Here is a 19,002-nt window from a genome sequence, read left to right as displayed (position 1 = left end):
AGATGTTGAAGGGTCGATTTCAACGGAAAGTGGTTCGTTGTGCTGCAATTCACATCCAAAATTCGGCAAATGCAATACATCTTAAGATGAGGACAGATGCAACACTTGGTGTCTTAATGGTTGCGATAATGGCAAAGGTGGTCAATGCAAACCTCTTCCTCATGGAGGACAATGCCATTGTTTCTGTTAAGGATCCCTCTAAGTTAATCTTTCCATCTATTTGCATGCAATCACCATTTCATTTTTTTTTCCTAATAAATGTAGTTAATATATCTGTTGTTGGTTATGTCAACATATATAATTGGAACTATGTTCTTATCCTAGTTTGGATATTTTTTTACATACTATATGATATGCGTTTGAGCGTTTCTAATTCAACCGCCGGAGGAAGTTTTGACGACACCGTTTTGCATGATGAGGAGTGGACGCCACTTAAATATGTAGGAAAAAACAAACTACTTGCCGTTGCGACTTTAAGATGACCCACTCCTTGAAGTTTTATGTTTCTATATCTCTATCGAAATTAAAAAAGAGAAAGAAAAAAAAGGGAAAAGACAAGTCAGCAAGAACCGTAGGCACAAACCAAAAACCAGAGAATCAGAGATTTCGTTATCCACACTAATCATAAGCTTCCTCTGTCCAAATTGCCCAAATCAAATCGTAAAAATTTCTCGAGCTTAAAACTGAAAATTAAATGGCAGCTTCTTCTCCGTCTCTCTTGCTACCACTAGGTAAGACCCTCCCCCTAAGCTTCTGATCAATCTTGATTGATTTCTTCAACAAAGTTGCGATTTTTCGTATGTTCTTATCCACTAGCGATTCTGGGTTTCTCAGAGATAAAAATCTCACCTTTGTTGAATCTCTTAATCAGAGCGGTTTAGTTCAGATTAAACCGGCTTCATTCATTTGTGTGCGTGCATGGTTGCAGTTAGAATTGTACAATTCCTTTACTCACATGTTTTAAATTGGGTTCTTGTGAATCTGACATGCTTAGTTATGTAATTTAGTTTCAGCATCTAGAGATGGTCTCTCTGTAAAGAAGAATCTAAATACATCGAGATATATAGTAGCTACAGGAGTCAAACATGAGCTTCGAATCATCGCTTCAGAAACAAGAGAGCATAGCTGTAGATTCAATAGTCTCTCTAGTCGTAGAGATGCAATGCTGTTAGTACTCGGTGTGTCAGGAGGATTATCAATGAGCTCACTTGCGGCTTATGCGGCCGGTTTGCCTCCAGAAGATAAACCAAGACTCTGTGAAGCTGAATGCGAGAAAGAGCTTGAAAATGTATGGTGAGATCACACTAAAACCACCTTTTTGGGCCTTTCTATAAAAACCTTTTTTGACACTGATGAGGGTTTCTCTTTTGTTTATATGAGTGAAGGTTCCAATGGTAACCACAGAATCAGGACTGCAGTATAAAGATATCAAAGTCGGTAGAGGCCCGACTCCACCGGTTGGTTTTCAGGTAAAAGGAATGATTCAAAACCATTGTAAGTTTGTAACTTAAGGAGTCCACTGTGGTGAGATATATGTAAACAAAATGTTGTTGTAGGTTGCTGCTAATTATGTGGCTATGGTTCCATCAGGACAAATCTTTGACAGGTGATCTTTCTCAATCCATACAAAAAACAGAACATTTTGATCTTCTTTAATGGATTGATTTTTTGATCGTGGAATCATATTAGCTGAATGAATCTACTGCCAAATGGTCACATTCACTCAATTGCAGTTCCCTGGAGAAAGGCCTACCGTATCTCTTTCGAGTTGGGTCTGGTCAGGTAATTTTTGGATCTACATTAGCTTATTGGATAAACAAGTTCATAGAGATCAGAGTAAAGGATTTAGCTTTAGCTACAAAGGTAGTTTCTGATACTTTTGAACAGGTGATCAAGGGACTTGATGAAGGAATCTTGAGCATGAAAGCTGGTGGCAAACGCAGACTCTACATTCCTGGGCCTGTAAGCAATACTCATCAAGATATATAACATAATAATCATTTAATGTAACAGAGCTTCTAACTTTCTGCATTTTTTCTTCTGTAAATGTTATACCATAAGTTGGCCTTTCCAAAGGGTCTAACCTCAGCTCCAGGGAGGCCTAGAGTTGCACCAAACAGTCCAGTGGTATTTGATGTGAGCTTAGAGTACATACCAGGCCTTGAGTCAGACGAAGAATGAAACTCTTTTTTAAGTGCAAATTTCAATACACAATTACAAGATTCTATGTATGATATTATCTCATTGTACTTCATTCCATTGATGAAATATTACATTAATTGTAGAAACTTCAGTTTCCTTACATGCATGATACTATAAAACTTGTGCGAAACCTTCTTGACACAGCTTGATCTAGCTTGTGCGAGATCGATCTTAAGGAGATCGACATCCACAGATCCACTTATCATGATTAGACATTAATTAGTAATAATAACACAAGCAAACGTGAAACGTCTAGCGTTTCTTATTTTTATTTTAATTATTCATTTGTTACATTACTTCTTGAACCACTTACCTTCGATTATTATTACACAAATCATTACACATTTCAAGTATCAAACATTGCTTAGAAACTGATTGTAAGGTTTGTCGCTGCAGAAGTCGCAGAAGCATTTAAGATCATCATCGCATTTCCCACCTTTAGCGCCCTTGTCCGAACGGCAGCTATGATAACACAATGACGGATAAATATAAGCCAGACAATAGCTTGGAGGCGCATCGGTGTATTCTTTCAGGCACTCGTCATCATCTCGCGCTTGTGTCTCAGATATTTCTGCTCATATATATATAAATTTAAGCAAATAAAAGTCACATATATAATATAGAAACTTTCTGTGATCACCAAGAGAAATACTCTATGGATCGTATGAGTCACAGATTTAAACAAATATGTGAGGAATACGGAGTCAGTTAATTTACCAGAGATGACCAAAAAGAGGATGACAAATATGGCCAAGGTAGAAACTGATGACTTCGTTGCCATGCCCAACTTCTTCTCTCTCTTTCACTTTGGAGTTGATAATGTATATATGTGTAAATGCAGGGCTCAAACCCTTGTAGCTGTGGTGTTATTTATCTTTGTCGTTGAGGCATAACATCTATCACGAGGATTATTGTCGTTATCCGTCATAACTAAATAATATCTACTAGGCCGGACCACAAGGTCCACAACCTCTAGTTTGTATATATATAAAAAAATCTTGTAGGCAATATCTTTTATAGTAATCAATATACATGTTATTTACTTCAATACAAAATATAAAAAGATAATGCTTTTCTACAATCTCGGCCGTATAATATTATACATTAACTTTTTGTAAAAATATTGAGGACCTTGTGTTCAAGCTCCTCCAACACTAGCTTAGAATCAGGTCTTCTAGTCTGCTATATGTAAATTATCCTACAGATTGTCACTTCTCTTTTCATATTTTTCTGATAAGTCTTGATATGCTTGATTACATTAACAGGGGGCATTGTTATAATTTATTAATTATTTCTATACATAACAGTCTAATACATATGAAAGGATAACATATTATATATGCCGACAATACTCCATACATGCATGACAATATTGGGACCTTATTTCAAGGGAACATCTATAAATATATATGGAACTAAAAACGTCTATACGGCGAGAAGGGGGCGGTTTGTTGCGTTTCTTGTAAAGTTTAGTCATCTTTGCAGTAATCGCAAAAGCATTTGATAGGTTTGTGTTTGGGTTGCTTCACGCATTTACCACCTTTCGCACCTTTGAAGCTCCGGCAGTTTTGACGGCACAGCGTTGGGAAGAATTTAGGGTTACAGAACGTGGGACCCACGTCTCCGCCGTACTCAACCACGCATTTGAACTTGTCACCGGCTTCAATCTTCTCTGGTGCCTCTGCATATAGTGATCATCTTGTATATGTAGTAATGTAGTAACTAGTAACTATATAAGATTAAGTCACAATTACTTACCAAAAACGACGACAAAGAAGACGAACAGAACAAGGAATATGGAAACAGACTTCATTCTTCCTTTGCCTTAATGTTTATTGCTACTTTGACGAAGAATGTATGGCCATTTGTGTTTTATAATGATGTCAAATGATTAGTATATATTAATATAGTGTATTAAACCAATGATATTCGAAGCCAAAAAGAAAAAAGAAAAAAGAAAAAAAAAAAAAATATCTCATAGGTCCCTTCTAGATTTGACAATTCTAGAATTCTGAAGATGTCTTTCACGTGGTGATTTTGAAGTTCCATTATTTCTTTATTTTAACCAAAAGATTCGATTTTTGGACTTTTTATCTCGATTATTATCTCTCGTTTTTACAAAAAACACTCGAGTTTTTTTTTCTAATTATTTACTAATTTATCCATTATTTTTAAGATAGGATATACTCATATACAGTAGATAAGTAAATGACAAAAATTAATTATCAATAGTTTTGTCGAACCTTACAAAGTTACAAGTTCAAAATACATAATTAACTACCACCGGTCAGTAAATTACATGAAATTACCTGATACAGTATCTGGAGGAATAAAGAGCAAAAAACAAAATCAACACTCAGTATCTACAATCAATTAATTATGGTTACATTATTTCTTGGATCACTTACCTTTGATTATTTCATTACTCATGCAAGATTCAAACACTGCTTAGAAACTGATCGAAAGGTTTATTGCTGCAGAAATCGCAGAAGCATTTAAGATCAACGCATCTCCCACCTTTCGCGCCATTGTCCGAACGACATTTATGATAACACATTGACGGATAAAGAAGAAGCAAAAAATAGCTTGCAGACGCATCGACGTATTCTTTCAGGCACTTGCTATCCCGCGCTTTTATCTCGGATATTTCTGCTCGTGTATATACATGCATATATAGATTTAAGCAAATAAAAGTCACACATCATGAAACTAATTTCTGTGATCACCAAAAAGGAATAGTCTCTGGATCGTATGAATCACAAATATGTGAGAAATACGGAGTTAGTAGTTAGTTTACCACTTAATTACCAAAGATGACCAAAAAGAGGATGACAAAAATGGCCAAGGTAGAAACTGACTTCGTTTCCTTGCTTGCCATCTCTCTCTCTCTCTCTCTCTCTCTCTCTCTCTCTCTCTCTCTCTCTCTCTCTCTCTCTCTCTCTCTCTCTCTCTCTCTCTCTCTCTCTCTCTCTCTCTCTCTCTCTCTCTCTCTCTCTCTCTCTCTCTCTCTCTCTCTCTCTCTCTCTCTCTCTCTCTCTCTCTCTCTCTCTCTCTCTCTCTCTCTCTCTCTCTCTCTCTCTCTCTCTCTCTCTCTCTCTCTCTCTCTCTCTCTCTCTCTCTCTCTCTCTCTCTCTCTCTCTCTCTCTCTCTCTCTCTCTCTCTCTCTCTCTCTCTCTCTCTCTCTCTCTCTCTCTCTCTCTCTCTCTCTCTCTCTCTCTCTCTCTCTCTCTCTCTCTCTCTCTCTCTCTCTCTCTCTCTCTCTCTCTCTCTCTCTCTCTCTCTCTCTCTCTCTCTCTCTCTCTCTCTCTCTCTTCTCTCTCTCGTCTCTAATCTCTTTGTTTCACTTTGGAGTTGATAATGTATGTGTACATGTAGGTACGGATGCTTAACACTTGTTGTGGCCTTGTGGGGCTATTTATCTTTGTCGTTGAGGCATAACATTTATCATCGTGATAAATGTTGTTAGCTCCGTCATCACTGAACATCTAGTAGAGTGAACCAGAACCTCTAGGTTGGATTAAAAAATAAAAAAAAGTCTTGTAGGCGATATCTTTTTTAGTAATTAATCACCAATATACATGTTATTTAATTTACTTCAATACAAATTTTTACAAAAATAATGTTTTTCTACAATTATGGGCCGTATAATATACATTAATTTTCTGTAAAAGTATGGTGGGCTTTGTGTTCAAGCTCTTTCAACACTAGCTAATTTAAACCGGGTGTGCTAATCTGCTATTTGTAAATGGTCCTACCGATTGTCACTTATCTTTTCATATTCCTAAAAAGTCTTGATATGCTCATATGCATGATTACTATAAGTCTATAAAACAGAAGTTCCTTCTTTTTTAGCAATGCACATATGAACGGATAACATATTTTATACAGGAAAAAGGAGGAAGATTGAGAGACTTCATTGTTCCTTTGCCTGAACGCTTTATTTCATTTGTTAATTTTATTAAAGACACTTGTATTTAAACAAAATATTCGAAGCCAAAAAGGAAAGAAAAAACAAATAACTGAAAGTCTGAAACACTGATGGGTCCCTTCTAGATATATGGCAAAAAGACAGTTGTTTTCACTTTTCACGTGGTCCTTTTATTTATTTTTGTTTTGCTGTCTCACACGTGGTCCTTTTGATGCTCCATTATTTCTTTCTTTTAAAACCAAAAGATTCGATTTTTGTAACTTTTTACTCCGATTATTGCCTCTCCTTTGTTTATCAAACTACGATGGGATCCGCACTACAGCTCGAGGAAATATTTATAGATATATATAATTTGTAAAAGATTGAAATATGTTACATTTTTATTTTACTATAGTACGGTCGATTATGATGAATCATATATTTGTGTAATGAATTTGGATTAAATAATATTATAAGAAAAAAGGTGACTACATTAAATGATAATATAATGAGTTTACATAATAAATAAATAAAATTGAAATTTTTTTACAGCAGAAGAAATATTTGCGGATATTATGATCCATAACGATTGGATATACTATTCATTTTCATTTTATTATAATTTGTTTGATCGCACATAGTACAAATTATAAGATAGTAGATGAAACAAAAATACTATAAGTATTTTATTATAAGTATTTTTCTCTACTTTGTTTATTTATTTCTTTTTAAGATAGTAGTATATTGTAAATGGCAAAAACTAATCAATAGTTTTGTAGAACCTTGAAAGTTCAAAATAAATAACTACCACCGAGTCAGTCTATTAAAATTTTGACATATTTTTAATTAATATTCAAATTATAACAGAATACATGGTTAAATATTAGCACTGCTCATCCAATAATGCAGGGCTTCCAAGCGATCTGGTTTCCACACGCTACTCCTAAGTATGCCTTCATTACATGGTTGATGGCAAAAAATAGATTAGCAACAGGGGAAAGAATGTTACAATGGAACTCAAATGCTAATTCAAGCTGTGTGTTCTGCAGTCATCCACTTGAGACAAGGGAGCACTTGTTTTTTGAATGTCCCTTTTCGCGGCACGTGTGGAAGGCATTAGTGAAAGGACTTCTATTACATAATTGCACGGCTGGCTGGAAAGAGGTTGTATCTTTACTTTTGGGAAATGTATTGGATACTACAAACATGTTTCTTTTGGGTTATACTTTTCAAAACACTATCATTCTCTTTGGAGAGAAAAAAACGACAGACGCAATGGAGACACTCCGTCAACAACGGAAAAACTGGTAAAACTGATCGATAAGAATGTCTGTAACCACCGCATGAGCACACTTGGAGAGAGAGGAGACGCTCGCATTTAAATCTGGTTTGCAGCCGGATCCTATTCAAACTGATCTTTCTGTTTTTCTAAATAAAATTTCCAAACAGTTCTGCATTTACAAGGTAAAAAAATTTATTTTTCTTTTGAATATAATTTAACATTATATTCAAAAGAATATATATTCAAATTATGATATACTACCAATATTAGTTTTAGTTACGTTCTTTTAGTGAGTATATATATTTTTTTAATGTCTTATATCAATTATCTGTTTTTTTTTTTTTAGTAAAAGTTCCCTTCTTCACCCATGAGGAAACCGAAGTCACATCTAACCTCATTTTATTCCTTTGAGTTTACAGCATCAACATAAAACTCTGAAGCCAATCTTCATCATAAGCGTATGAAATTGCATCATAAGTAGAAAACACTAAGAAAGAAAGCGATTTTTTCAACTTGGTTTGCGTATCGAAGGCTGAAAGAGAGGAAGACTAGATGGAAATCTTCTTGACACATGCTTGATCTATAACTTGTGCGAGATCGGTTTTAAGGAGATCCACATCCACTTATCATCATTTAGACATTAATTAGTAATAATAACACAAGCAAACGCGAAACGTCTAGTGAAAAACAAAAGTAATCGTTTTTTAATTAGGAGGCTGAGAAAAATCTGAGTAGCAACTCCAAACGCTGCTCCGATCGTGTTTTGACCGCGTCCGTTCCCAGCGATTCCGAAGATTATTGTTGTGAAGTTGTGCACACGTCAGTACGTCACATGACTCAACAGAAGTTAATTTAATTACTATTAGTCTTAAAATTAATCGGACGCCATATGCATGTTTTTTCTTGTCGTACATGATCCATCAAACATATATATAAATTATAATCCTTTGGAGGATTACGATTTATGACCAATATATATACGATTTAGTTATTTCGTGAGTTTTTGTGGCCGACAAAAATATTTATAGTTTGTGAGTTAAAAAAAAAAACTCATATAAATTACTAAATTTAAAATTAAAAGATCTCTTGTTCACATGTAACAATCAGAATTACGGAAGCCGATTTAACCCAAAAGCAAAGTCGTTGCTTTATGTTATTATTCATCGTTACATTATTTATTGGATTATTATGCAAACCATGACATTTGCAAGATTCAAACTTGTCTTATAAACTGTTCGGTAAGTTCTTCGCCGCAGAAGTCGCATAAGCATTTAACACCGTCATCTCCCCAGATGCATTTACCATCTTTAGCACCTTTGTCTGCTTGGCACCTTGAAACACAAAACGACGGAAATATCCGAGGCGCACAGAATTGGAAACCAACATCACCACCGTATTCTTTCAGGCACTCGTCAGCATGAGCTTCTGTCCCAAATGTAGATACACATATAGTTAAGCAAATGAAGATTCACATATATGACTGCGAGAAATACACAATATATATATATATATGTATGGATCATATATATGAATCATAAATTTAAAACAAACATGCGAGAATACCGAAGTTTAGTTAGTTTACCAGAGATCATCAAAACGAGGACGAAAAAGATGGCGAGAGTAGAAACTAACTTCGTTGCCATGACCATTCTCTCTCTTTGTCTCTCTTTGTCTCTCTTCTTAATTTGGGGTTTATTATGTGTAAAAAGGTTCTGATGCTTCAACAACTGCTGTGGTGCTATTTATAAACTAATTTACCACGAGAACCACGAGTTAACAGCTGCCATTAGTCATCATCACACTTCAAATTAACCGGAATATATAGGTTTTGTCCCGGTTTAAATCGGTTTGACATATCATATAAGTATATATTTCTAGGAGACCCCCTCACTCTGGGTGAATTTGGGGACCAGCAAAGTTTTGACCAAGAAAACAATGAAATTATACGAATCTTATCAAATTGTTGTTTTAAAAGAAAATTTTATTATTACTTTTTTGTTTATTTTTAAATAAGATTGTTACGTAACTTATTTATGAAAAGGACCCTATTACGTAACACGATAAACCACCTACTACAAACATATAAAAAGAAACCACCTAATACAAACATATAAAAAGCTGACATCCGACAAAAGGAAAAGAAAACTTTAAAAAACTAATTAATTTTAAAAAATCCACTTATATTCTAATTTCATCGATTACACTAATTCTTCGAATCCTCAATTTCTATCAAATGTTGTAACATTTTTGGTTTTCTTGCAATTCCTCAACCATTCTTCAGTATATGTGTTACCATTTAGATTTCAGACCTATATTATAACTATTATTAATTAAAACTTTTATCAGTCATCTAGTATTTCAAAAAAAGATCTCTTGTTCACTCTCGTGAGTGACAATCAGATTTACAGAAACCGGAGTCTCTCTCTGTCTCTCACGCATATATCATGTCTTCAAGCTAGTAAGTAGTAACATAATCAAAGTCTGTCTCTTTATTTGGATTTTACTTATTCATCATTACATTATTTGTTGGACCATTTACCTTTCATTATTACACAAACCATTACACATGACATGCAAGATGCAAACATTACTTAGAAACTGATCGCAGAAGGTTTGCCGCTGCAGAAATCGCAGAAACATTTAAGACCATTGCATTTTCCACCTTTCGCGCTCTTTACCGAACGACACTTATGATAACACAGCGACGGATAAATCCTAGCCGTACAATAGCTTAAAGGCGCACCGCTGTATTCTTTCAGGCACTGGCTACCATCCTGAGCTCCTATCTCAGCTATTTCTGCTCAGATAAATTTAAGCACATGTAATGGAAAGTTTGCTGCGATCACGGAGCTTAGAAATACTTTTATGGATTGGATCGTATGAACCCCAAATTTTAACAAATATGTGAGTAGTAAGTTACAATAATTTACCAGAGACAAACAGGAGGATGAAGTAGATGGCGAATGTAGAAACTGACTTCGTTGCCATGCCCATCTTCTCTCTGATTAGTCTCTATTCTCTCTGTTTCACTTTCAATTTGATGTGTATGTAAATGGACTCATGCTCAGCAGCACTTATTGTCGTCGTATTTATTTTTTGTCGGTTGTTGTGTGGAGCCTCGTGACCACAAGTCATTTACATGTCATCACTATGGCCTTATGCATTATTTTTGTAGTAGACCCAACCAGGACTGTTATTAACTTATTAGTACACATTAAAGCTTAAAAACTGATTTTCTCCATGAGCCACTTGCTCAAGCTCCTCTAACACTTGGCTTAGGACTGCCATGCATGCAAATAATCCTACCGATTGTTTTAAAAAAGTAACCACTTATATTATATCTAATCTAAGTATTACTTAGTTAATTGCATGTAAAAAATTACAGAAGCTTAATCCAGTGCCATTTCTTTAAAAAAACACCCAATACATGCTTAAGTTAAAGTTTTTTTTTTTTTTTTGCTTCATTATTGTAAAATTATGTATACTATATAAGTACGAATAACACTCGGAGCCAAACAAGGAAAAAAAAAATGTCTATGACAGTGTCAGCGACGGTCCTTTCTAGATTTGTAAAATCTAGTATTTCTCTATTTGCAGTAAAAGACGTTTTTTCACGTGGTAGCTCCATTATTTCTTTCTTTCAAACCAAAAGATTCAGATTTTTATATTTGTTTTCTACCTCTATTATTGTCTGACTCTCGTTTTATAAGGTTCAATATATATATAACTATTACGGGTGAAAAAATATGATATTGAGAGGGATAATGCGCAAAATACATAAATCAAGACCCAATATCTATATATTTACAAATTACAGTTACTAGTAATAACATTATTGTCTGTTTACATGTGGACTGGATTAAAACAGTGAAGGTTATTTACAAATTACTAGCAACCGATGATAATCATACTTTGTTTGATTAATGAAACGGATGCTGAGTATGCTGTTATATGATTGTTAAAAATCTACACCAACTTTTATTAAAAGCAGATTTAAGTAGAAGAAGAACTAAACTAATCTTTTTTGTTTTTTTTTTGTTTAATTAGAGAGGCTGAGAAAAATCGAAGTAGCAACTCCGATCATATTTTGACTCGACCGTATAATATAAGTTAAATATACATATATATATATATTTATATCTGATCTATATATTGACTTAACATTAAGATTTATGGAATTTTATTTGTAAAATTGTGTATAATATATTAACTTTTTTTTGGTCAATAATATTAACTTCATCAAACAAAATAACATAAAGAAAAACCAAATAGTGTAAATAGTACTCCTATGTATGACAGTAACGGTCCTTTCTAGATTTGTTAAAGGGAAATCTGTATCTCTGGATTGCCTTGCAGGATACTGACGTTTTCTCACGTGGTCATTTTGAAGCTTCAATATTTCTATTTCCTTTTTTTCGGTCGACATCTCTATTTCATTCTTTATAATCCACAAAAGATTCTATTTTTAAATTTTTGTTTTTATTTTTTTGAACTATATTATTGTCTCTCGTTTACTAATATATCAGACAAAAAAACTCGATTGTCTGTAAATGGCAAAAATATTATTTGTTTAAGATAAGACGTATATTCTATGTAAATAAAAATAAAAAATAATCATATCTAACCAAAAAGTTTAACTTCAACATATATGACTACTAGTATGAAAATTTCTGCAATTTGGAGGGATAAAAAATAAATAAAGTCTCAAAGTCTATTTACATTTTTTTTTTTGAATAACCTATTTAACATGTACATTTATAATAAGATTGTCTGTTTACATGTGGACTGGATTAAAACAGTTAATGATGGTTCATGAAACAATTAAAATCATATTTTGAGAATTTCTGGTTAGCTTAATCAATAAATAATACGTAGCCAGTAGTATTATAGTACATCATACTTTTGTTTGGTTAACAAAACTAACTTATTAAAAAGCCGAAACTAATATAGATTTGTAATTAGGAGAGGCTGAGAAAAACCGAAGTAGTAACTCCGATCGCGTACACACCAATCGTTGCTCCGATCATGTTTTGACTCGACCGAGTCACCGCTCCGATCCCAGCGATTCCGAAGATTCCTAATGGTATCCGACTCGCTATCGCCTTCCTCGCGTTTCCCACAACGGATTCCGTGAAAACCTCCAAAGCCCATTCCTTGAACTCCTCTGGTCGGAGGAGGATCTCATCGTCTTCCTCCTCCGCCGCCGCGAATCGAGAGATGATGACACGGAGAGCTGAGTCGACTTGGGATTGACTCGGAGAGGAAGACACCCACCTCGTAATTAGAGGGAACCGGAGAGAGGAAAGATTCCGGTGGATGTGAGCTCCGGCGGAGAGGAGCTGGTAAGGACGAACCCCGGCGAAAGCATGCTGTGCGAGAGATAGAGACTCCTCGTATGCTGAGTCACAAGCCCAGTCGAACTCCGGCGATTTGGATAGAATCGTCTTGACTCGCTTTGAACCCGATATCCCCATCTCTCTCTCTCCCTCCCTCTTACGGAAGAGAATAAATCTATTAAACTGTGTTTGTTTGGTCACACGTCACACAACAAGAGTTGATTATTAGCCGTTGGATTAGCCGTCAATTAATCGAACGCCGTACGATTTATCCTTTGTCTTATACTATAAATTATCTCATTTTCTAACATATTTGAATTATAATTCTAGTTTTCTACAAAATCAAAAGATCCTTAACAATCAAAACAATAAAACAACCCACGCAAGGCCTAGGTTTCTTTATTTTATTTTTATTTTTTCATCGGTACATTACTTCAGTTGGATTAATACCCAACCCATCCATATGACATTTGCAAGATTCAAACTTGTCTTATAAACTGATCAGAAGGTTTGTCGCTGCAGAAGTCGCATAAACATTTAACATCGTCATCTCCCCAGACACATCTCCCACCTTTAGCACCCTTGTCCGATATGCACCTTCTATAACATATGGTCGGAAATATCCGAGGCGCACAAAAGAGGAAACCAACATTACCACCGTATTCTTTCAGGCAGTCGTCATCATCATGCGCCTCTGTCCCAGGCATCGCTGCACAACAAATATAGATACACGTATATTTAAGCAAATGAAGATTCACATGCATGTATGACTCCAAGAGATATACTATGGCTCCTAATCCTACATATGAATCATAAAGATATTAGAGATTAGAAAGTTTGTTAGAAGAGATAAGATTCTTATTTTTCATTAATTAGTAACGTATATACAAAGAATATATATACAACAGCTAAACACGGTTAAGCAAAATTGTGTTAACCAAAGTATTAAACCAAACCAAAACCAACTAGTCAAATACCCCCTTCAAGATGAGCATCTAAAAATATTCAAAAGGCTCATCTTGGACTTAAGATGTTCAAATTGTGGAAGGAATAAGGGTTTGGTTAAAATGTCTGCAACTTGATCTTCTGTGCGGACATGAAGCAGCTTGAGCTCACCATTATCAAGACGTTCACGAACCGTATGGTAATCAATTTCAATGTGTTTGGTCCGTTCGTGAAATGCAGGGTTGGTGGCAATATAAATGGCTGCAGTACTGTCAGACTATAGAACAAGGACCGTAGTAGACACTCGTAATGACCTGAGTAGAATCTTTAGCCAAAGAAGTTCACATGTCGCAAGAGATAAAGCCCTGTATTCAGCTTCAGCCGAGGAGCGTGAAACTGTGTGTTGTTTCTTGGAACGCCAAGAGATCAAAGAATCACCAAGAAACATTGTAAAACCAGTAGTAGATCGTCGACTATCTGGACAAGAGCCATAATCTGAGTCTGCAAAAGCTTTGAGAGTAAGGTCAGCCGAAACAGAGTAGAACAAACCTTGTCCAATAGAGCCTTTGATGTACTGCAAAACCAGATAAGCGGCTTGTAAATGAGATGTCCTTGGTGCAGAAGAAAACTGACATAACTTATTCACTGCAAAAGTTATGTCTGGCCGTGTAATAGTGAGATACATAAGCTTCCCAACTATACGTTGATACATTTCTCTGTCTTCCAACAAAACACCATCCTCTTTAGACAACTTCAAATTAGCCACCATAGGAATATTCGATGGTTTACAGCCAAGCATTCCAGTAGAAGTCAAAATTTCCAATGCATACTTACGTTGACATATGGAAATCCCTGCTTCATTACGAGTAATCTCCAAACCGAGAAAATACTTTAGAGTACCCAGATCACGAAGCTTAAAACTCCTACGAAGATCATCAGTTAATTTTGTTGCAGCATCCGCAGTTGTGCTGGCAATAACTATGTCGTCAACATAGACTAAAACCACAACAAATTCATCACCACAACTTCTGATAAACAATGTGTGATCTCCATGTGTCTTCATAAAACCCAGAGAAAGCAAAGAAGAAGAGAATTTCTTGAACCACTGCCGTGAGGCCTGCTTTAAACCATAGATGGACCGTTTCAACTTGCAAACAACATTCTTAGGTAAAGAAATTCCTTTTCTGGCTGCATAACCTTCTGGTAACTTCATATAAATCTCCTCTTCTAGCTCACCATTCAAGAAAGCATTAGATACATCAAGTTGATTCAAAAACCATTTCTTAGAAGCTGAAACTTTCAAAAGCAACTTGATAGTAGCCATGTTTGCTACTGGAGAAAAGGTTTCTTAATAGTCTAATCCTTCTTTTTGTGTGTACCCCTTGGCTACCAAGCGAGCTTTATATCTTTCTAGACTACCATCCGCCAAAAATTTCAAAGTGAACACCCACTTACAACCAACAGCTTTCTTACCTTTGGGAAGAGTAGTAACATCCCAAGTATTCGTAGCCTCCATAGCAGTAATCTCAGTATCAACTGCATCACACCATTCCTTACTGTCCTGTGCCTCAGCAAAATTTGTAGGAATAGGAATTTGTGTAATGTTATTGATATAACACAAATGAGATGGAGAAATTTTGGAGTAAGAAAGAGTAGAGGAAATAGGATATTGTATATCAGAATGCAAGGAATTGCAGAAATAATCTTGTAAATGAGCAGGTGGTTTCCTTACTCTTTGTGTAGAAATTTGTAGTGGTAGATCAGAAATTTGTTGGGGAGAAGAAGAAGAAGAAGAAGAAGAAGAAGGAGAATGTGGAATACCTGAGGACACAGGAGTCATTGGTGAAAACAGCTTCAAAGGACTGTCAGAATGTGGATCCACTTCTAATGGGAAAACCTCCTCATGAAAGATAACATTTCGTGAGATAAAAATTGCATTACCCTCCAAATCCATCAAATTATAACCTTTATATCCCGGAGGGTAACCCAAAAAGAGACATGCCTTTGATCTCGGCTGAAACTTATGCCTCTGTTCCGGTGAAGTTGTGCAATAACAAAGACAACCAAAAGTTCTTAGTTGATCATACTTCACTACCTGACCAGTAAGGAGCTCATAAGGAGTCTTGTTTGAGAGAAGCGGAGATGGAGTCCTATTGATAAGGAAAACAGCGGTCAAAACACAGTCACCCCACATTGAAAGAGGAACTTGAGACTGAAACATGAGTGCTCTAGCAACATTCAGAATATGTTGTTGGTTCCTCTCAACTACTGAATTCTACACTGGAGTTTCTGGACAAGAGTGATAAGCCATGATACCTTTTTCTTGATACAACTTTGCAAATTTTAATTCTGGTGCATTATCTGATCTGACAGCTTTTACCTTCACTTTATATTGATTTTCAACTTGTTGAATAAAACCAGGAAAAACTGTGAGAACCTCAGCTTTGTTTCGAAGCAAATATACCCAAGTAGCTCTAGAATGATCATCAACTATTGTCAAGAAATATTTATAACCATCAATCGTTTCTACAGAGAAGGGCCCCCAAATGTCAATATGTAATAACTCAAAGGTTTCATTACAAACATCATTCGGAGAAGGGAAAGATAACTTCTTCTGTTTAGCGAGATGGCAAACATGACAATAATCTGATCCTTTATTCTTGTGTCGAGTAGTTCCCAATGACTCTGAGATAGTATCCAACCTCTGTAACGATGCGTGACCAAGCCTCTGATGCCATAAACTGATGTCCACCATGGCATTAACAGAAATGGATAGGTCTCCAACATCGAGTATGTATAAGTTTGCTATCCGTTTACCCTGACCAACCATTTGGCCCTTGATAGGATCCTGAATTTCACAAGTAGATGTATCAAAAATCACTTTGAAACCAAGATCATCAGTCAGAGAACTGATACTCCACAAATTCAGCCTAAATTCTGGAATGAACAACACATTCTTAAGGACATTGTGTCTTTTAATTCTTATTGTGCCAACACCACTGATCTGCACAGTAGGACCCGTTGGTAAATGCATTGAACTCACTACAGCAGTGTCTAAGGTCGAGAAAAGACTTCTATCATGTGAAACATGATGTGTTGCTCTTGAATCTATCACCCATGTCTTATTCGAAAGAGCATGTTGAGCAATAATCAAAATACCAACAAAACAATAAGTGGAAGGTGAGAAAGCAATACCAATGTTGTCAGACTGTGAGGTACTTGCAACTGTGGCATTGTTATTCGGACCTTGAGCATGAAGGTGAGAACTAAACATGGCAATGAACTTCTATATCTGATCCTTACTCATCCCTCCAACCATGTCCTCCAAAGTAGATGGTGTGTCATCAGATTCATTATTAACCAAAGCAACCTGTGCAGCCACAGGACGAGGTTTCTGAGACTTGTCAACCATTTTTCTTTTTGGAGTAAAACCAGGAGGAAACCCATGCTTCTTATAACACCTTTCTGCAATATGACCAACACGATTACAGAATGAGCAAATAGGTCTTCCTTTATTTGGTCCAGTCTGGACATAGTAGATAGTTGGATCAGAAGTATTCGAAACTATAGTTTCTAACACTTGAAAAGCTGTTGGGTTAACCACCACATATGAAAAACCCTTCTGACTATCATCCTGATCAAGGATCTTATAAACCTCAGCAAGATTAGGGAGAACCTTCTTCATGATAATTTGTCTCCTAATAATTGCATAAGACTCATTAAGACCAGCCAAAAACTTAACAATCTTAGCTCTCTCTGCCTTCTGTTGCAGACGAGCAGCTTTACCACATATGCAAGGTTCTTCTGGTTCTTCTGTGCTCTCCAGACTACTCCACAACGTCTTCAACTTGGTATAATACTCCATCAAAGACATGGATCCTTGACGTAGATCCTGAATCTCTTGAGTGAGATTAAATGTCCTTGGTAAATTACTCATGTGAAAACGACTATACAAATCATTCCATATATCAGAAGCATATTTCATTCTCAAGATACTTCGATAAATATCTGGAGAAACAGAGTTGAGCAACCACGATTTCACCATACTATTGCAACAGGACCATAGAGGAAAGCTTGGGTTCGATGTATCAGGACGAGATAAGCTTCCATCTATGAATCCGATTTTTCGTTTTGAATCCAAAGCAATACGCATAGCAGCATCCCAATCATCATAGTTTGTTCCATCTAGACGTATAGCAACAAGAATCAAACCTGGGTGATCTGCGCTGTGCATAGAGAACGGAGAAGGCGTCGGATCTGAGAATCGCGGTGATGCGATGGCTTGCGAAGCTCCGGTTGCTCTAGATCTGGTAACTGGAGGAGAGTTCGGAGGAGATTCGACATCACCAGTTGATCGCGACGGTTTGCGAGTAGCGGAACTTGTTCCTGACTTCGATCGAGTGGGTTTTCTGATACCACGAGCTATAGCCACCATGATTGAGTGAAGAGATGAGCTCGGATGAAGCAAAAACCAGATCGGAATCAATGGAAGAAAGAGTTTGATGGCTCTGATACCATATTAGAGATTAGAAAGTTTGTTAGAAGAAATAAGATTCTTATTTTTCATTAATTAGTAAAGTTAGCTGTACAAAGAATATATATACAACAGCTAAACAGGGTTAAGCAAAATTGTGTTAACCAAAGTATTAAACCAAACTAAAACCAACTAGTCTAATAAAAGATAAACAAATTTGGCGAGAATACTACGCAGTTTGTTTGTTTACCAGAGATAACCAGAACGAGGATGGAAAAGATGGCAAAAGCAGAAACTAACTTAGTTGCCATGGCCATTAATCTCTCTCTCTCTCTCTCACTTTGGAGTTGATAATGTATGTGTAATTGTAGGTATTGATGCTCAATCCTTGGTGTGGTACGTGCTATTTATCCTTGTAGTTGAGACGAAACATTTATCACGAGGATAAATGTTATTAGTTTGTCATCAATAAAAATCTACTAGGGTGGACCAGAACCTCGTGGATATAAAACAAATTATATGGTACGCAACCCTATCTTTTATAGTCGATCACCAATCACCGTTATACATGTTATTTACTTTAATACCAAATTTAAAAGTATTTTGTTTTCTACAATCTGGACCGTATAATATATATATTTTGTTTTTTTGTAAGAATATTGTGGGCCTTGTGTTCAAGCACCTCCAAGCTCCAACACCAGCTTAGAACCGCGTCTGGTATCTTTTCGTATTCTTGAATCTTGATAAGTCACGAAAAGCGTGACAGAATTGTTTATAGAAGAACAATATAAACAATATGCTTAATTAGTTGAAGACTAATGAAACTGAACTGAACCAGATATTATTAAAGAAAGTA

At 35.9% G+C, this 19,002-nt stretch overlaps 6 protein-coding genes, 2 long non-coding RNA genes and 1 pseudogene across 8 annotated transcripts; 2 read left to right on the top strand and 7 right to left on the bottom strand.

Moving 5' to 3' along the window:
* The window catches only part of LOC109133450, a 559-nt pseudogene extending 317 nt beyond the window's left edge, over nucleotides 1–242 (top strand).
* On the top strand, nucleotides 547–2,302 carry LOC104793291 (peptidyl-prolyl cis-trans isomerase FKBP16-3, chloroplastic-like). Its single transcript, XM_010519628.1, has 7 exons — nucleotides 547–731; nucleotides 1,008–1,288; nucleotides 1,386–1,469; nucleotides 1,557–1,606; nucleotides 1,734–1,782; nucleotides 1,888–1,962; nucleotides 2,062–2,302. The coding sequence occupies exons 1-7, from the start codon at nucleotides 695–697 to the stop codon at nucleotides 2,179–2,181; spliced, it is 696 nt and encodes a 231-aa protein (XP_010517930.1). The 5' UTR covers nucleotides 547–694; the 3' UTR covers nucleotides 2,182–2,302.
* On the bottom strand, nucleotides 2,429–3,058 carry LOC104793289 (defensin-like protein 194). The gene is made up of 2 exons (XM_010519627.2): nucleotides 2,920–3,058; nucleotides 2,429–2,773 (listed from the first exon to the last, which is right to left on the bottom strand). The coding sequence occupies exons 1-2, from the start codon at nucleotides 2,981–2,983 to the stop codon at nucleotides 2,556–2,558; spliced, it is 282 nt and encodes a 93-aa protein (XP_010517929.1). The 5' UTR covers nucleotides 2,984–3,058; the 3' UTR covers nucleotides 2,429–2,555.
* On the bottom strand, nucleotides 3,456–4,143 carry LOC104793288 (defensin-like protein 197). Its single transcript, XM_010519626.2, has 2 exons — nucleotides 3,961–4,143; nucleotides 3,456–3,883 (listed from the first exon to the last, which is right to left on the bottom strand). The coding sequence occupies exons 1-2, from the start codon at nucleotides 4,013–4,015 to the stop codon at nucleotides 3,672–3,674; spliced, it is 267 nt and encodes an 88-aa protein (XP_010517928.1). The 5' UTR covers nucleotides 4,016–4,143; the 3' UTR covers nucleotides 3,456–3,671.
* On the bottom strand, nucleotides 4,548–5,131 carry LOC109125281. Its single transcript, XR_002032442.1, has 2 exons — nucleotides 5,000–5,131; nucleotides 4,548–4,851 (listed from the first exon to the last, which is right to left on the bottom strand). It is a non-coding gene; the product is annotated as an uncharacterized LOC109125281 (long non-coding RNA).
* On the bottom strand, nucleotides 8,514–9,115 carry LOC104793287 (defensin-like protein 4). The gene is made up of 2 exons (XM_010519625.2): nucleotides 8,974–9,115; nucleotides 8,514–8,816 (listed from the first exon to the last, which is right to left on the bottom strand). Exons 1-2 carry the CDS (start codon nucleotides 9,038–9,040, stop codon nucleotides 8,605–8,607), a joined length of 279 nt encoding a protein of 92 aa, XP_010517927.1. The 5' UTR covers nucleotides 9,041–9,115; the 3' UTR covers nucleotides 8,514–8,604.
* LOC104793286 lies at nucleotides 9,855–10,521 on the bottom strand. Its single transcript, XR_769226.2, has 2 exons — nucleotides 10,322–10,521; nucleotides 9,855–10,188 (listed from the first exon to the last, which is right to left on the bottom strand). It is a non-coding gene; the product is annotated as an uncharacterized LOC104793286 (long non-coding RNA).
* On the bottom strand, nucleotides 12,198–12,988 carry LOC104793285. The gene has a single exon (XM_010519624.2). The coding sequence runs from the start codon at nucleotides 12,863–12,865 to the stop codon at nucleotides 12,350–12,352; it is 516 nt and encodes a 171-aa protein (XP_010517926.1). The 5' UTR covers nucleotides 12,866–12,988; the 3' UTR covers nucleotides 12,198–12,349.
* On the bottom strand, nucleotides 13,086–18,572 carry LOC104793284. The gene is made up of 3 exons (XM_010519623.2): nucleotides 18,397–18,572; nucleotides 17,885–18,180; nucleotides 13,086–13,436 (listed from the first exon to the last, which is right to left on the bottom strand). Exons 2-3 carry the CDS (start codon nucleotides 18,105–18,107, stop codon nucleotides 13,207–13,209), a joined length of 453 nt encoding a protein of 150 aa, XP_010517925.1. The 5' UTR covers nucleotides 18,108–18,180; nucleotides 18,397–18,572; the 3' UTR covers nucleotides 13,086–13,206.

Source organism: Camelina sativa, chromosome 6 (assembly GCF_000633955.1).
Source record: "Camelina sativa cultivar DH55 chromosome 6, Cs, whole genome shotgun sequence".
NCBI classification, from domain to species: Eukaryota; Viridiplantae; Streptophyta; class Magnoliopsida; order Brassicales; family Brassicaceae; genus Camelina; species Camelina sativa.
This window is presented reverse-complemented; position numbering and strand designations above follow the sequence as displayed.

Excerpts from the sequence above, each read along its gene's own strand:
- LOC104793291 (XM_010519628.1), top strand. The coding sequence starts at position 695 with ATGGCAGCTTCTTCTCCGTCTCTCTTGCTACCACTAG. Across the intron at positions 732-1,007 it reads GTCTCTCTTGCTACCACTAG|TTTCAGCATCTAGAGATGGT; the intron begins GTAAGACCCTCC and ends TATGTAATTTAG. Across the intron at positions 1,607-1,733 it reads TCAGGACAAATCTTTGACAG|TTCCCTGGAGAAAGGCCTAC; the intron begins GTGATCTTTCTC and ends ACTCAATTGCAG.
- LOC104793289 (XM_010519627.2), bottom strand. The coding sequence starts at position 2,983 with ATGGCAACGAAGTCATCAGTTTCTACCTTGGCCATATTTGTCATCCTC. Across the intron at positions 2,774-2,919 it reads CCTCTTTTTGGTCATCTCTG|AAATATCTGAGACACAAGCG; the intron begins GTAAATTAACTG and ends ATATATGAGCAG.
- LOC104793287 (XM_010519625.2), bottom strand. The coding sequence starts at position 9,040 with ATGGTCATGGCAACGAAGTTAGTTTCTACTCTCGCCATCTTTTTCGTC. Across the intron at positions 8,817-8,973 it reads CCTCGTTTTGATGATCTCTG|AAGCTCATGCTGACGAGTGC; the intron begins GTAAACTAACTA and ends CATTTGGGACAG.
- LOC104793285 (XM_010519624.2), bottom strand. The coding sequence starts at position 12,865 with ATGGGGATATCGGGTTCAAAGCGAGTCAAGACGATTCTATCCAAATCG.
- LOC104793288 (XM_010519626.2), bottom strand. The coding sequence starts at position 4,015 with ATGAAGTCTGTTTCCATATTCCTTGTTCTGTTCGTCTTCTTTGTCGTC. Across the intron at positions 3,884-3,960 it reads CTTCTTTGTCGTCGTTTTTG|AGGCACCAGAGAAGATTGAA; the intron begins GTAAGTAATTGT and ends CACTATATGCAG.
- LOC104793284 (XM_010519623.2), bottom strand. The coding sequence starts at position 18,107 with ATGGTGGCTATAGCTCGTGGTATCAGAAAACCCACTCGATCGAAGTCA. Across the intron at positions 13,437-17,884 it reads GCACAGCGCAGATCACCCAG|CGATGCCTGGGACAGAGGCG; the intron begins GTTTGATTCTTG and ends TTTGTTGTGCAG.